The sequence below is a fragment of the Primulina tabacum genome, chromosome 16, assembly GCF_025594145.1.
Source record: "Primulina tabacum isolate GXHZ01 chromosome 16, ASM2559414v2, whole genome shotgun sequence".
In the NCBI taxonomy this organism is placed as follows: domain Eukaryota; kingdom Viridiplantae; phylum Streptophyta; class Magnoliopsida; order Lamiales; family Gesneriaceae; genus Primulina; species Primulina tabacum.
The window spans coordinates 34,031,100-34,044,984 of NC_134565.1; the positions used below are offsets into that span (position 1 = coordinate 34,031,100).

Sequence of the window (13,885 nt, forward strand, 5' to 3'; positions counted from 1 at the left end):
CGGCACATTTGAAATATATATTTATCATAGAAATAAATATATATTAAGCACCCCATACCTAATCTATTAGATTTTCAACTTGTTGAATGATTTGATATGAAGGAAAAAAAAAATACTATGCACGTGTATAATCATTTATAGAAAACTTATTGCCAGAGGTTAACAATTTTTTTTGCTAATACCTTTTTTTCCCGACTTGTTAAAAAAAAAACTATAACAATTATTTCATATTCGTTCTGATTTTATAAACAAAAGTTTGTTAAAATTGATGTTAGACGGTTCTAAAACAGTATAAACTATTTTAAACGTTAATTTTAGTCAGTAAATAGAAACAATACATGTGTATTTTTTTATACCATGATCAATATTAAGAATTTGTCATTTTTAAAGAATTAAAATTAAATCATAGTATAATTTTAAAAAAATAAATAAATAGAAGAGCAGTAAAAGGCAGATAATATTAATACACACCCACCACTCTCTCCCCACCACTCTCACACACTGAGTCTCGGATACAAAGATACAGTACTTTCACTATTCAACGTCGGAAGTGTGTGGATTTTGTCTGCTAATAAACCAGAGCCATAGATAGATAGATTGATCAAGTGAGAGAAAGGGAGATTACTGATTACTCTCTCCCACATAATATTATATATATATATTTCTTTTGATTTTGATCAGTTTGAGAAAAATAAATAAATAAATAAAGCTAAAGATACACACACAAACACGCACAGCCTTTGCTTCTACCCATCTCTTTCACTGTTGCTCTTCCTTTTTCATCTCTTTAAACTCCATCTTTTTCCTACAATAATCTCTTTTCTTTTTTCTTTTCAACACTCCATATTATTATTACAGAAAGATTCCTAGCTAGCAACAGTACTTAAGAGTACTACAACTCATGGCTGAAGGATTTGAGCCTTATCATGTCCCACAGCAAAGCAGAAGAGATAAGCTGAGGGTAAACCCACAAGGGTGCGTAGATAGCCATCTTTTAGCGTGCGCGCCTCTTGGCGTCCCTCTCTACGATCCATCGCTCATCTCAGTGGATTTGATCAGCTGTGCTGCTAACCTGCACCACCGTCAAGGGTTCCATCTTGAGACGAACGGTACCAGCGCAGGACCTAAAGAAGTGGGTATGAATTTGATGGGTTACGTGGGTGGAATGAATATGATCAGTGGGGCAGCAGCGGCTGCTTCGTCTTCTTCACCTTCCACGAATCACTTGCTTGCGGATCCGCAGCTGTCTGTTCAGATAAACCCTAGCACTATTCAAGATATCAATGGTGGCCCTTTTATCTACCCACACATCAATTATAGACCACTTCTTGGTCAGTCTTTTCATGGAAATGAAGCAGTTGTGTATACCCGTGAGCCCAATAGTAACTGCGCAGCAGCAGCAAGTGGTCAAAGCCTGTCTTTGTCGTTATCTTCCAACCATAATAATAATCTCCCACTGGAGCTGAATCTGCAGAGATATGACTCTACAATGTTCGGTAACAGCAAGGTGAGTGGAGGCTATTATGTTGCTGGAAATGGCGGTTCTTCTTCAACACAGTTGTCCAGAAGTTCAGTGCCTTTAGGTCCCTTTACTGGTTATGCTTCGGTGTTGAAAGGATCAAGATTCTTGAAGCCTGCGCATCAATTACTGGAGGAACTTTGTGATGTGGGTAGGGGGATTTTCGAAGGTAAAATTGCAGTTGATTCATCTTTGTTGGAACCGTCATTGGAAAGCCTTAGCGGAAATGGAGTTGATGACGATTCTTCACTGAATTGCAGTGATGGGAATGAACAAACTAGGAAGAAATCAAGATTACTTTCTATGCTTGATGAGGTGTGCATCTTGACAATATTCTTCGTATATATTTATATACAAGTTTATCCTTTTTTAACATATACATATATTAGTTTTAAAGCTTAATGTTCTGATTTAATCTTTTTTTACATTATTTTCCTCTTAAATTTCACCTTCTGTCAGAACTTCTGGTTTTTTTAGGTTATCATGGACGCTGTGTCTAAATATAATCAGATTAGATAGGCTTTTTCGAGGGCCTAAACACCATTTTGTACAGATTAGATAGGCTTTTTCGAGGGACTAAACACCATTGTGTACAACTACAAGTATGAATTAGTGGCTGGAATAAGCATTTAGCTTTGATTATTTGTTGCAGAAATTATTGTCTAGGGCTTTAGTAAACTGAAATATATGCAGCACAGATTCCTACACGATAGGAAATGTGTAGGGAAATAATGTATAGTTTGGGAAAATTATGAATGAGGGAATCTGATAATGTGCACAAAGATTAGGACAGCGATGTTATGAAAATCCAAGAGCATTGGCCCAGGATTTTTGTGTAGGGGTAAAATTAACGTTTTTGTGAATATATTATTTATATGATGATATAATGTAATTCAATACCAGATGAATCTATATATATGTTTAAAAAATTTGAGTTGACTACCTATTGTTGATAATGTTAGCAGGATTGGCTTGCATCTTGCGTAAAGTTATTGATCGAATAATTAAATTAAAAGCGTTTGAGCCAATTTAATAATTTAAATCATTTTTAAAACATGTGAAGTATAAGCTGAAGAATGTAGACACGATAATTATATTCAGCTTTGGTGTTATTGTGCCTTATCTTATAAATTTTTAGAAGTGGAGAATATGATTCTGTGTGTTTACCATATTTGTAGTACAGGATTACTTAACATTAAAAAGTTCTTTTTTTCTAAAGTACTGGTAAATTTCCTCATAGAACATGGTGTATCTTATGATTAACATACTTTAATATTTTTTTCTTGTAAATTCATTAGGTTTATAAAAGGTACAAGCAATATTACCAGCAAATGCAGGCGGTTTTCGCTTCATTTGAATCCGTTGCCGGATTAAGCAGTGCTGCTCCATTTGCAAGTTTGGCTATAAAGGCTATGGCCAAACATTTCAAAAGTTTGAAAAATGCCATAATGGATCAGTTGCATTTCGCGAATAAATCACAAGGCAGAATGAATTATGATAGGGATGAAACCCAAAGATTTGAAAATATGGGAAAAGGGACGTATTGCCAAAGGCCATTTCACAGTCCCGGATTCGTGGATCAACCAGTTTGGCGTCCACAACGTGGGCTTCCTGAACGAGCTGTCACTGTCCTTCGGGCGTGGTTGTTCGAGCACTTTCTACACCCGTAAGAAATTCACACAACCACATCGATTTTACGTTTTATCATGTTCTCATGTGACGATTTTCTTGTGCATACATAGAGTGACTCTCTTATACAATGATTGGTTTTTGTTACTTCTGCAGTTATCCAACTGACACGGACAAATTATTGTTGGCAAAACAGACTGGTCTCTCGAGGAATCAGGTACGTGTCCTTTAATTATCCCTTGCTACACACTTTCTATTGATATGTACTGTAGCTAGTTCTAGCATTTTCCAGCAATTTATCTCGAGTAACGATGTGTATGAAAGCATTGTTACAGCTAGAAGATAAGAATGGGGCTGAAACTCGAACCTAAACAAATATAGGGGAAAACATGACTATATATCGTTATGTATATTTATGTGATATCTAACAATTTATAGATCTACATGAAACTTTCAGGGGGAAGAAAGCAATTTCCCAAGTCAATCCCCTCTCGTTCCCCTATTGCGTGAAAAAACTTGCATATTTTCTCTCTCTTTCCCTTTCCCGATCTTTAAGTTTCCTTATGATGCGAACTACATATTACTGTGTTTCAGGTCTCGAACTGGTTTATCAATGCAAGAGTAAGGCTTTGGAAGCCGATGGTGGAGGAGATACACATGCTCGAAACTCGTCAGGGCCAAAAGACTTCACAACAGGATGACCATTTGCCAACAAGTTGTTCGATTGAGTGTGATAACACATCCTCCTCAATACAAAGAAATGGGGATTTCTCATTGAAACGCACTCGAAATGACTTAACTGAAGCTGCTCCTACTGGAGTCGAGGGGCCAATGAATTTGCCTTTCAACAAGCTGTCACATAATCCTCTCTTGTGCGTCGGTACGAACAATGTTGGTGGTAGTGGAGGTGTTTCTCTAACTCTCGGCCTTCATCAGAATGGTATGGGATTATCGGATTCGTACCCGATTAACGCTGCTCGACGCTTTGGCCTGGATGCTCATGGTGAGGAATATGTAGTTGGTGGATTCGCAGCACATAGTCGACAAATTGGAGGGCAGCTTTTGCATGATTTTCAAGAATCTGATCATTGAATCCCCCTTCCATAAAAGGTATTCTTAATGTTGTTGCATTTGAAATTTCTTTAATATACTCCTTTCTGAACTTTTCATGGCTTGAATTCATAGCTGATTAGCACATGAAAGCTACTTCCACAACGTCTCTCTTCTCCTTGTGCAAATTAAAAGGACCATTGTCTATTAGACTAATTAGTCAGCAGGATTATTGTCTTGCAGATCCTATATCAAATCAAAGTATTAAAGGAAGCCAATGGTTTAATTAACATTTTGACGATTTTATATTCGAACATGACATCATCTTTCTTTCTTACAGCGACTACAACTGGTATTATACGTACCGACCGATCACTGATGATGTTTTATGTTTTTCGACATGTGCTGAGATTCTTTTCTTGGACAGACAATATGGTACCACACCAGAAATTAGCATGGTGGTATGAAAAATGAATTAAATTATAATGTTGTATTATTGTTAAATTTGGAAGTGCGAATAAGTTGACTGTTGGTAAATGCTAAAGGATTCGTTACTTTTCTTTTTTTTAATCGTTATGTGATCATCAGTTGATTGATTTTTATAAATCTATAATAACCCAAAGTAATCTACTCGTTATATAATATTTTCAAATTTTGACTAGTTCATTTCGTAATTCGTTTCTTTATTCCAATGATTATATTTGGCACCAACCATTCAACAAAAGTTGGAAAAGGAGTAATTCTCAAGTCTCGAGCTACCTCTCTTTTGTATTCACTTAATCAAATTGTAATCATCACAAGCATAATATGTAAACGGGCTCAAAAAAATTATCATAGTACAGTGTATAAAAAAAATTTATATAGGAATTGAATTAGCTAAATAAAGTGTTTTGGAGGTAAAATATATGTATATAATTTATGGTTAATGAGATCCTATCTACATGTGCACCGTCTTTATTTTTTTTAAACAGGTAAGATCTTATCACACATACAATTTAAAAAAAAAGGGTCATATATATGCATGAGTAAATTTTGCTCATCCATTTTATCACGTGGTGATGTCATGAAAGAATCCATAATTTATGCTCTCATTTTAATCAAATTTATTGTTGGGAACTAATTATTAACACTTAATTTAAACCCTACTAAATTAAAGGACAATTATTACAAAATTAAGAGAGTAATTGGACCCACTTGGCAACACTTGGTACCCCTAGGTTGACAGCGAACGCCATATAATACCCCGGCGGCGCCACCCTCCCATTCGGCGGAGCTATACATTTTATCCTGTACATTCCAGCACCTTCCACTATCGGAGTCTCCACCGACAGCTTCACCAACCTCTGCCCCTGGGAAAATGAGTGGGTTGCAAAAGGTGCACTGGCGAAATTAATCTCCATCACCCCCACCACCGGCAGCGCCACCGCCGCCACCACCTCGAACACCTCCCCGTATTTAATTCTCTCCGGTACCTCCACCAAAACCGTCCGGATATTTGCCTTATCCGGAGACAAATACTCTGGCGAAAACGCTTCAATCCTCAGTTCCGTTGGGAACTCCGTACCAAACTTGTAGAAACGATGCGGATTGCTCCCGGCGATCAGAATCCTTCCGTCTGGCAACAAGTTCGCCGTCGAGTGATACATTCTCGGAACTGATGACGGGTTCAAAGTCATGAACCGAAGCCCACTCGGTTGATCCGGTCTGTAAAGAAGCGGGTACAAACATGGTTCGGAAGCTAGCTCAAACCCTTGGGTCCCAGCTTTAGCTCCATTAATAATCATCACATCACCAGTCGGCAAAGTCACCATATCCCCCATAATTCTACCAAACGGCATGTTCTCCGTTTCCCATTCTGGGTCGGACCCGGTGGCCTCGATCCGCCCGCAACTACCAAGTGCCGGACTATCCGTTATTCTCTGAAGATATGCACCGTATTCTGCTCCGCCACATACCACAACCGTGGCCGAGGAATAATCACCAGTTAACGCAAGCATTACCGAAGATCCCGCCGAGGGATAATTTCTCGGACCACCCTCGAGTACTGGATAATTTTTCGTCACCCTGTGGTTTGTGTGGTCAAACAACACAGCTTTATTGTTTGCAAAAATGAAGAGTTCTCCGGTAGGGAGTAAATGAACATAGGGATAGAGATTATCCATTTGATTATCCTCAGCCTCAGCCAGAAATGGGAAGTTAACAGCACCGATTTCTTTTCTGGGTGGGAAATATTCCACACTGTTCTCAGTTCTTCCACCGATGATAATTACTGACCCATCGGGTAAAATTTGATTAGTGGCATACCACCTTCCGTGGTACAGTTCAGTATCCTGCATTTCTTCCCAATCACAAATTGTGCCCGATTCACAGGGAACAAACTTTCTGATTTTCTTGAATCCGTCCAAGTCACCGCCTGTCTGGAGGAGGCTCCCGTCTGGTAAAAATTGGCCGGAGGAGCACCACGTGTCGGTGAGAATCGTCAGAGGGCGGAGCGTAAGGGTCTTTAAATCTAGGAGTACAGAGTGTGCGGTGCAGTCTTTTCGGGGCGGGTTACCCGGGATGACCCGGCAGATGTTTTTGGGTAGGGGTGCCCGTGATGGGCCAATGTGCGTGCGGTCGATGAGGACGACTGTGTTGAACCGGGTGACGGCAGTGTGCATGGAGGAGATACCCGCGTCAGCAACCAGGAGTTCCCACTCTCCTGGAAGATCGGCTGCGCGTGTGACGGTGAAGAAAACTAGTAGCAGGAGAATAAGCTTCGTGGAAGTCATAGGTTGTAACGAGAAGAAAGAAGACCCGAGTTTCAGTGAGCTGTGTCAGTGGTGGTGAACTGGCGATAGATAGTGTTGTCAAGAACCACGTTATTGCTCTGAATAATTGACGAGGAATTCAAAATTTTATTGGACTTTCTTTGTTTTATCAATAGCTAAAAGTTACTCTACCGAATATATAATACAGTATTCGTTTTTAGTATTATTTTTTCTTATATTTTAATAATATGTAATTCTTTTGTAAGACAGTCTTAGATATCTTTATTCGTGAGACGATCAACTCTGTATATATTTAAAATAAATAATAATAATTTTGACATAAAAAAATTATATTTTTTAATTAATGACCCAAATAAATATTTGTGATCCGTGAGATTTTCTTACAAGAGTTTTTGTGTTTAATAATATATCTTTATTAATTAAATTTTTAAAATTGTGTAATTATTTATTAAAATAAATTAAATAAAGATAAAATATGAAGTTTGCATGTAAATTTTACATCTCCAGTTAATCTATATAAAAAACAAACATAGTATAACTTTAAGTGTGTGTGTGTATATATATATATATATATGGATGTATATGTAATATTATATGAAAGCATCTAACACAATTTAGGAATATATATATATACACACAACCCACACAAGGATAAATTAATTTCAGCGGAATAATACATAAGGATAATAGAAAACGGGGGATATCAAGTTGGAATAATTAATAAGAGGAACATCAAGTTGAGAAGTCATAATCCCATGGGACGGGATTTCCATTCATTTTTGGGACCTCCTAATTTGTATCATCTGTTATTCATCAGCGACTTCGAAATTTCGGATATTGACAAATCGTATTGGGGGCCAATCTCATGCACTTTTTTCTTCACATCGTAGGTTTGTTCAACGGTACCCACGTAGATATTCTCTCAAAACTATTGAATAGTTGACATGTGTCAAATTTTGATACGTGTCGACTCATTATTGCACGAAGCTGACATGAGTCGACTCCACAATTATTGGCTAGAGTCGAACAAACCCACAATGTGTTGAACTTGGTGAAATTCTTGGAGTAGAATTTTGTATCAATCCTACCTATTCTGCTGTGATTATGAATATGGATTTCAAATTTCATGCCAATCAAACCGCTCTAGTTTCCAAAATTTTATGTGTGACAAATTCAATGGGCTTCTTTCATGTGAGTTGGCAGATGGAATGAATCAAAAGCTATCCAATTAGTTCGGGCCTTGGCTATGGAGATTAATAAAGTCCTGTTTGAATAACTGCATAGGCTGCTCCCAAGTAAGGTTATTTATTTGGTCTACACTAAGGAATGGACATGACGGGATACGCAAGAAGATTTTAAAACACACGGGCCAATCCAAAATTTGCATTAAGCATTGGATGATAAAAGATGGAGGAAGTTGTAATTTTTGTGGTCCTTGGCCACAACGGCTGCGTCAGAACGTGTTTTGTTATTATTATTTTGTGCCCAAATTTTCCATTTTTTTTCATTAAATATTTTCCATTTTTTTACCAATTATTTTATTTAAAACAAGCACTGATGTTCATTGCGACTATCTCGTGAAATGCCCATTGAAATGAAATAATAGGCTCCCTCCATGATGGCCTCCCCGACTATTTGACACACAAGATATGCCAAGTTTCATCGCCCCACCAACATTCGGGGGTCAGCTACTGTAAACATCCCGATCATTACATAGCAAACTTATAAAAAAAACACTGAAGAAGCAGAAGTGGTCCATATTTCAAACCAGTACACTTTTCCATGGAACACTTCTTGCAATCAACAATACATAATTAGCATGAAACAAAAGCTTGCAGGAACAAAGATTGACCAAATATAACATATATTCAACATCCAATCGGCTGGAAAGCACCGAGCCCATTATTATCAACGAATTTTAGGAAGAAAGGAAAGGTGCAGTCGCTAGCTATATATATATATATATATATATATATATATTTGCCATGCCCGAACATGATAACCACAGGCAACCTATCACTATATATGCATCTACCATCCCTTTTACAAAAAAGGGTGATGCTGTTGCTTCAACTACCTTTTACCATATTGTCCTGGAAAACACTGTAACAAAACTTATAACCAAATCTTGAAATTTTGTATCAAGAATATATTTGTGAAGAATAAATACCGTCATGAGTATATTATTCACTTTCCATGAAGATGGGGTCTCAGTAATAAAGAGATCCTGCAAAAGAAACAAAAAAGCAGTCAATAATGGAAAATTTCGCCAGCAAATGGTACATGAATTTAAAAAACTGGCCTACCCTGCCACCAGTTCCCTCTCGAGGCACTGCCTGACTCATCTTCTCCTCCATCTTTATTAAACTAATCATAAACCAAAAGTACATTAAAGCATATAGTTAATTTCTTTGTAATAGCTTTCCCTATACATAACACTACTGTAACAATGTGTGTGAATGGTAAAAAGGTATCTCTTTTAGTGGAATCAGCCGAGATAGACAACAGAATTATAGCCTTCCCACACATACAAATTAGTGAATTCCCCTTAGTATCAATCACTTTAAAAAAGGTTGAAGAGTTCTATCGATAACTACTTCTCTCAAAACCCGAGTTCACGAGCTTTCGACTAAAAGTATTGTTAATATTTTAACACACTACTTGGCATATACGCTGGAGACTATGTAACCAAGACCAACTTGATAAAATCGATAAGATTTCACGAAATGGGGCCTGTAAACACTTTGACCCTGATACAATGTTAGAAACCACACAAGCTCATAAGAAATAACCTCAAAAAACTATTCACGGAGACAAAAGTAAACTCGGGAGAAAAAGAAATTCTTCGTGTTTTACTAAAGTAATCTGATCTTTATGTTAACATTTGGATTTTATCCCACATTTACTATAAGGCTACTTACAGTAGTGAAACAAGGATTTGGAGCAGTCGGGGGTCGAGAATATACATCTTGACCCCCGTAGTAAATTGATGAGCTATAGTGGAATGGATGTGCTTTTTGCTCATGATGATACGGATTCATCTCCTTGTTTGTCGTGTTCTGGCTTCGTCCTTCACCACTTGAAACATCTTTTTCTTGAAATGAGCCTAAGATTAATCCAACCCCCCCAAAAAAAGGGTATAAATCTCTACAATTCAAGAATAAGTAAACAATTAAAATAAATAACCCCTCCTGAAATATACCCGAAACCCCGTTCTTGGCAATCAAAGCTTGATTTCCAGAATCGTGCTTCTTCTCTGCTTGAGATCCATTCAAGGACTCACTCCCAGTGTCCTAAAACCAACATATGAATTTAAAATAGATAAAAAAATGTCTTTGTTAAATTTTATCGTTAAGTTACCAGGATTCGGACACACTAAATTCATCGTTACTAGCTTTAGGTTCAGTTTCAGTTGTTGACAGAAGAGCTTTTGGAATATTTAGTGCAAGTATGCAACTATAGACAGTTTCAATTGAAAATGCTTTTATCTTCTAATTTTGCTCCCACTGACTGATTAAATATCCTGCTGCGCCATTCGCTCACATGCAAGAACTCGAGGGAGGAGCACTGCCTGACGTTCAACAGAGCCAAAAAAAGGTAAGATTTTCCCATCGATTCCATCTACTTTCTCACATTTAAAACAACAGGTTATACCATTTATAATTCATCTAACACGATCTTAACATGCTTTTCGACGGATGACAATCGTCATTTTACATCCTGTAAGTCCAAAATATATTCAAATCGCCTTCTTTCTAAGCATCTATCAGCATACTGGAGCCCTCCGACTAAATTTCGAAACAAGAAACAGAGAACGAAAATATCAAAAATTTACATATGCAGTCAAAAAAAAATCTTGCAGCCAAAAAAGAAAAAGGCATTGACAAAATTCAATTATTTGATCAAGAACAAATCAACCCAAGAAATGATTTCCAATACCTGAGCATTAGGGGTGAAAATCGAGCCAAAAATCGCAGTAGATGAAGCAGCAGGAGAAGAATCATTAACCCCAAAAAGATCAGAAGTAAATGAAGAACTCGATGGCTTGCGTCCTTCCATTCTCTCTCTAAAATAACCCTATTCCGAAATCACTAAAGTAATTCCTAAAAACTTGAAAATATGTGAAATTAGAGATTTGGCTCAAAGGGTGGCTGGTATATATAGACAAGAACCACCGCCAAGAAACGTAACCGCCGAAAATCTCTCCCACATAAAACAGAAACTTTTGTACAGAAAGCGAAAAAATGGCCAAAAATAAAATTCATAAAGATGAGAAAAAAGAGAAAGAAACAGAGCAAAACACGTGAATGATCTCTCTCTTATGCATATTTACACGCAAAAAAGTATATTTAATACATAGGAAAGAGAATAAATTAAATAAATAAATACAGAAAAGGAGAAAAGAGACGGAAAAAAGCAAGAAAAAGATAAATCCTGCCAAAACGGAACTCTCGCCTGATCTAGGTTTTTTTTCACCTATTATTTATTGTTCATAAAATTAGGGATATGCATATTCTCTCCCTTTTATAAAATTCTTGATTCCTTTTCAGTTTGTTTATCCGCTCGCAGATCCAGTTAGTCTGCGTCTTTATCCTCGGAAAGTCACTTCCTTTGCTCCTTCAAATCTAAGTGAAAGATGACAAGTGGAAAAGCCGTGGCCCAACATGGGACCCATCTTCCTGTTTTACTGGATAATTTTTGGGGAATTTATTCATATTAACGTTTTTAATGAATTCCAACGAGGATACAGCGTGATTCTTGTTGGTTTCGATCAAGTTTTAACAGATTCGTGAGTTCGACTGCATTAGCATTTGGAAATCTAATATTCATTTGAAATATATTTTATAGTAGCAATCATATTAGTGCAATATTAGTTGTTTTAACCAAAAAAAAAAAATCAATTTTATGAGACAGATCTTCAATACAACTATTCTTATGAAAAAATATTACATTTCGTCATAATTATTGATCAAATTAATTCGTATCATATATATAAATATGAGCTCTCGCGAAAAACATTATCTTATTTTGAATGAATAATGCTGCAACACAGGCATGGAGTCGTATATGTGTTCAATGGGACCAGAAGTGAACATTTAAAAATTGATTTTTTGTTATTATAAATAATGTTAAAATTCAGTTAACAAATAATAAATACAACAAATAATAAATGTATACATAAAAAAAATATATTACATAAAAAAATCAATAAATATTTGAAATAATTACATAAATAATAATCGTCTAGCTATTTTAGAGAAAAAAATATATATCAAATTTGTATAATCTAGTTTTTGGATAATTTCTTTGTTAATCAACAACATAGCTAGCTCATTTAGTCTAATTTTTGACATTATTGATCGGAGATAAGTGATTATTAATAGGGATGTCAATGGGTCCGGGTTTTACCCAGACTCGTAATGGACCCGCGTGTATAGGGTGGGTTTGGGCATACTAAATGGGTCATGGGGAGGGTCTCGGGTCCAAATATTCTGACCCGTCCGGATATGGGGCGGGTCATGGGTCCTATAAAATCCGCCCCATACCCACCCCATATATGTGGATATTAATTTTCATTTTTTAGTAGCTCACCTCAACCATAACGGTCTTAATTTTTCCTTTGTCAAATGTTGCATTTGAATATGCTTTTAGCAATACTGGAAGAATAGTTGGTCCTCATCTTAGTAGACTTAATCCAATGACTTTGGAGGCATTGATGTGCTCGCGAAGATGGTTGTGGGGTGAGGTGAAATGTAAATAAATCACAGTTTTATGTTGTTATTGTACTTTCATTTTAATTTTTTTTACTGTACTTTCTCTTTTTAAATTACATTTTTTTTTACAATTTGAAATTACAGTTTTATTTTTTCAATGTACTTTATCTATTTAATTTTGTAGTTAATTCTTCAAGTAGTTTACCAAATTGTCTCACCATTCTTGATGAAGAGAAAAATGATCCCGAAGATTGTGTCTGAAATATTGCATACTCGCTGATTTTATATTGATCTGTTAAAATTATGTTATGACTTATTTTTGGGGATGTCAAGATTTTTTTGGAGAGCTAGTAATTCTATTTTTATGTAATTCTTTATGTCGTGAAAATACTTTGTTTATTATTATTAAGTGTGATCGAAGACATGAATTAATTTACACAATGTTGTGTTTAGAGGCTTGTCTGTTTCATAATTCAGTCATATGAGAAGAAAATTTACTTTTTTATTTTAAAAAAATTCGGGTCTCACGGGTTTACTCGGTCCCGTTTCGTATTCGAGGTGGGGTGGGTCCGAAGAATATTTAACCGCGGTGGGACGTTAATGGGTCAAAGTTTTTTTCATGGGGAGGGTCTTGGGTTTAGCCAAACCCGCCCCATCTCCGCCCCATCGACATCTCTATTTATTAACTTTAACTTCTATAAACTTCTTTTTGCTTACGCAACTGTTATGAGGATAGTTAACAAAATCTTATAGACAATTTAAGTATTTGAGAATAAATTATTCAGTTTTGTTAAACACCGTAGCATCTTAAAAAATTGTTGAAGTTTTATACAATACTTCATCAAGCTAGTTAAAAACTAACTCGTTAACTTCTTCAAACTCAATAAATGCTCTAAACTATCTTTATATTGTTTAAATTGTTCAAACCGAACTTGAATAAAAGATCGAGTTTGATCAATTATAAACTAAAATATTCAGATTACTCTTCTTTTTATTTAATATTGAGAAAAAAAATTTATTTCAATATGTTATCAATTCAAAATATATATGTTTGAGAGTAAACGTGAAAAGCTACAAATTTTTAACCTAGAGTGTTTAAATAAGCGATTTTAATTTTATATATATATATACACACACACACTTATATATAATTAAAATATTTATTAAAAGAAATAAAATTATAAATACAAACAACACGGGTT

General features: G+C 35.9%; 3 protein-coding genes across 4 annotated transcripts; 1 reads left to right on the forward strand and 2 right to left on the reverse strand.

The window, feature by feature from the left end:
• The first annotated feature begins 637 nt into the window (after positions 1-637).
• Positions 638-4,240, forward strand: LOC142529668 (BEL1-like homeodomain protein 9). Its single transcript, XM_075635267.1, has 4 exons — positions 638-1,834; positions 2,818-3,185; positions 3,305-3,365; positions 3,743-4,240. Exons 1-4 carry the CDS (start codon positions 902-904, stop codon positions 4,238-4,240), a joined length of 1,860 nt encoding a protein of 619 aa, XP_075491382.1. The 5' UTR covers positions 638-901.
• A 1,039-nt stretch (positions 4,241-5,279) lies between these two features.
• LOC142530040 (aldehyde oxidase GLOX-like) lies at positions 5,280-7,117 on the reverse strand. The gene has a single exon (XM_075635791.1). It carries the CDS (start codon positions 6,967-6,969, stop codon positions 5,371-5,373), a length of 1,599 nt encoding a protein of 532 aa, XP_075491906.1. The 5' UTR covers positions 6,970-7,117; the 3' UTR covers positions 5,280-5,370.
• Positions 7,118-8,805: 1,688 nt separating this feature from the next.
• Positions 8,806-11,544, reverse strand: LOC142529867 (uncharacterized). 2 transcript variants are annotated; one of them, XM_075635550.1, is made up of 6 exons: positions 10,909-11,544; positions 10,172-10,262; positions 9,891-10,075; positions 9,276-9,336; positions 9,140-9,196; positions 8,806-9,072 (listed from the first exon to the last, which is right to left on the reverse strand). In XM_075635550.1, the coding sequence occupies exons 1-5, from the start codon at positions 11,026-11,028 to the stop codon at positions 9,180-9,182; spliced, it is 474 nt and encodes a 157-aa protein (XP_075491665.1). In that variant the 5' UTR covers positions 11,029-11,544; the 3' UTR covers positions 8,806-9,072; positions 9,140-9,179. The 2 variants fall into 2 exon arrangements, with proteins under 2 accessions (XP_075491665.1, XP_075491663.1); XM_075635548.1 differs by having other exon boundaries at positions 8,806-9,062; positions 10,909-11,541.
• Between the last annotated feature and the right edge of the window lie 2,341 nt (positions 11,545-13,885).

Coding starts and splice junctions, on each gene's coding strand:
- LOC142529668 (XM_075635267.1), top strand. CDS start 902: ATGGCTGAAGGATTTGAGCCTTATCATGTCCCACAGCAAAGCAGAAGA. Junction 1,835..2,817: donor TACTTTCTATGCTTGATGAG/GTGTGCATCTTG, acceptor TAAATTCATTAG/GTTTATAAAAGGTACAAGCA. Junction 3,366..3,742: donor CTGGTCTCTCGAGGAATCAG/GTACGTGTCCTT, acceptor ACTGTGTTTCAG/GTCTCGAACTGGTTTATCAA.
- LOC142530040 (XM_075635791.1), bottom strand. CDS start 6,969: ATGACTTCCACGAAGCTTATTCTCCTGCTACTAGTTTTCTTCACCGTC.
- LOC142529867 (XM_075635550.1), bottom strand. CDS start 11,028: ATGGAAGGACGCAAGCCATCGAGTTCTTCATTTACTTCTGATCTTTTT. Junction 10,076..10,171: donor TGCCAAGAACGGGGTTTCGG/GTATATTTCAGG, acceptor GATTAATCTTAG/GCTCATTTCAAGAAAAAGAT. Junction 9,337..9,890: donor CAAATCCTTGTTTCACTACT/GTAAGTAGCCTT, acceptor GTTTATGATTAG/TTTAATAAAGATGGAGGAGA.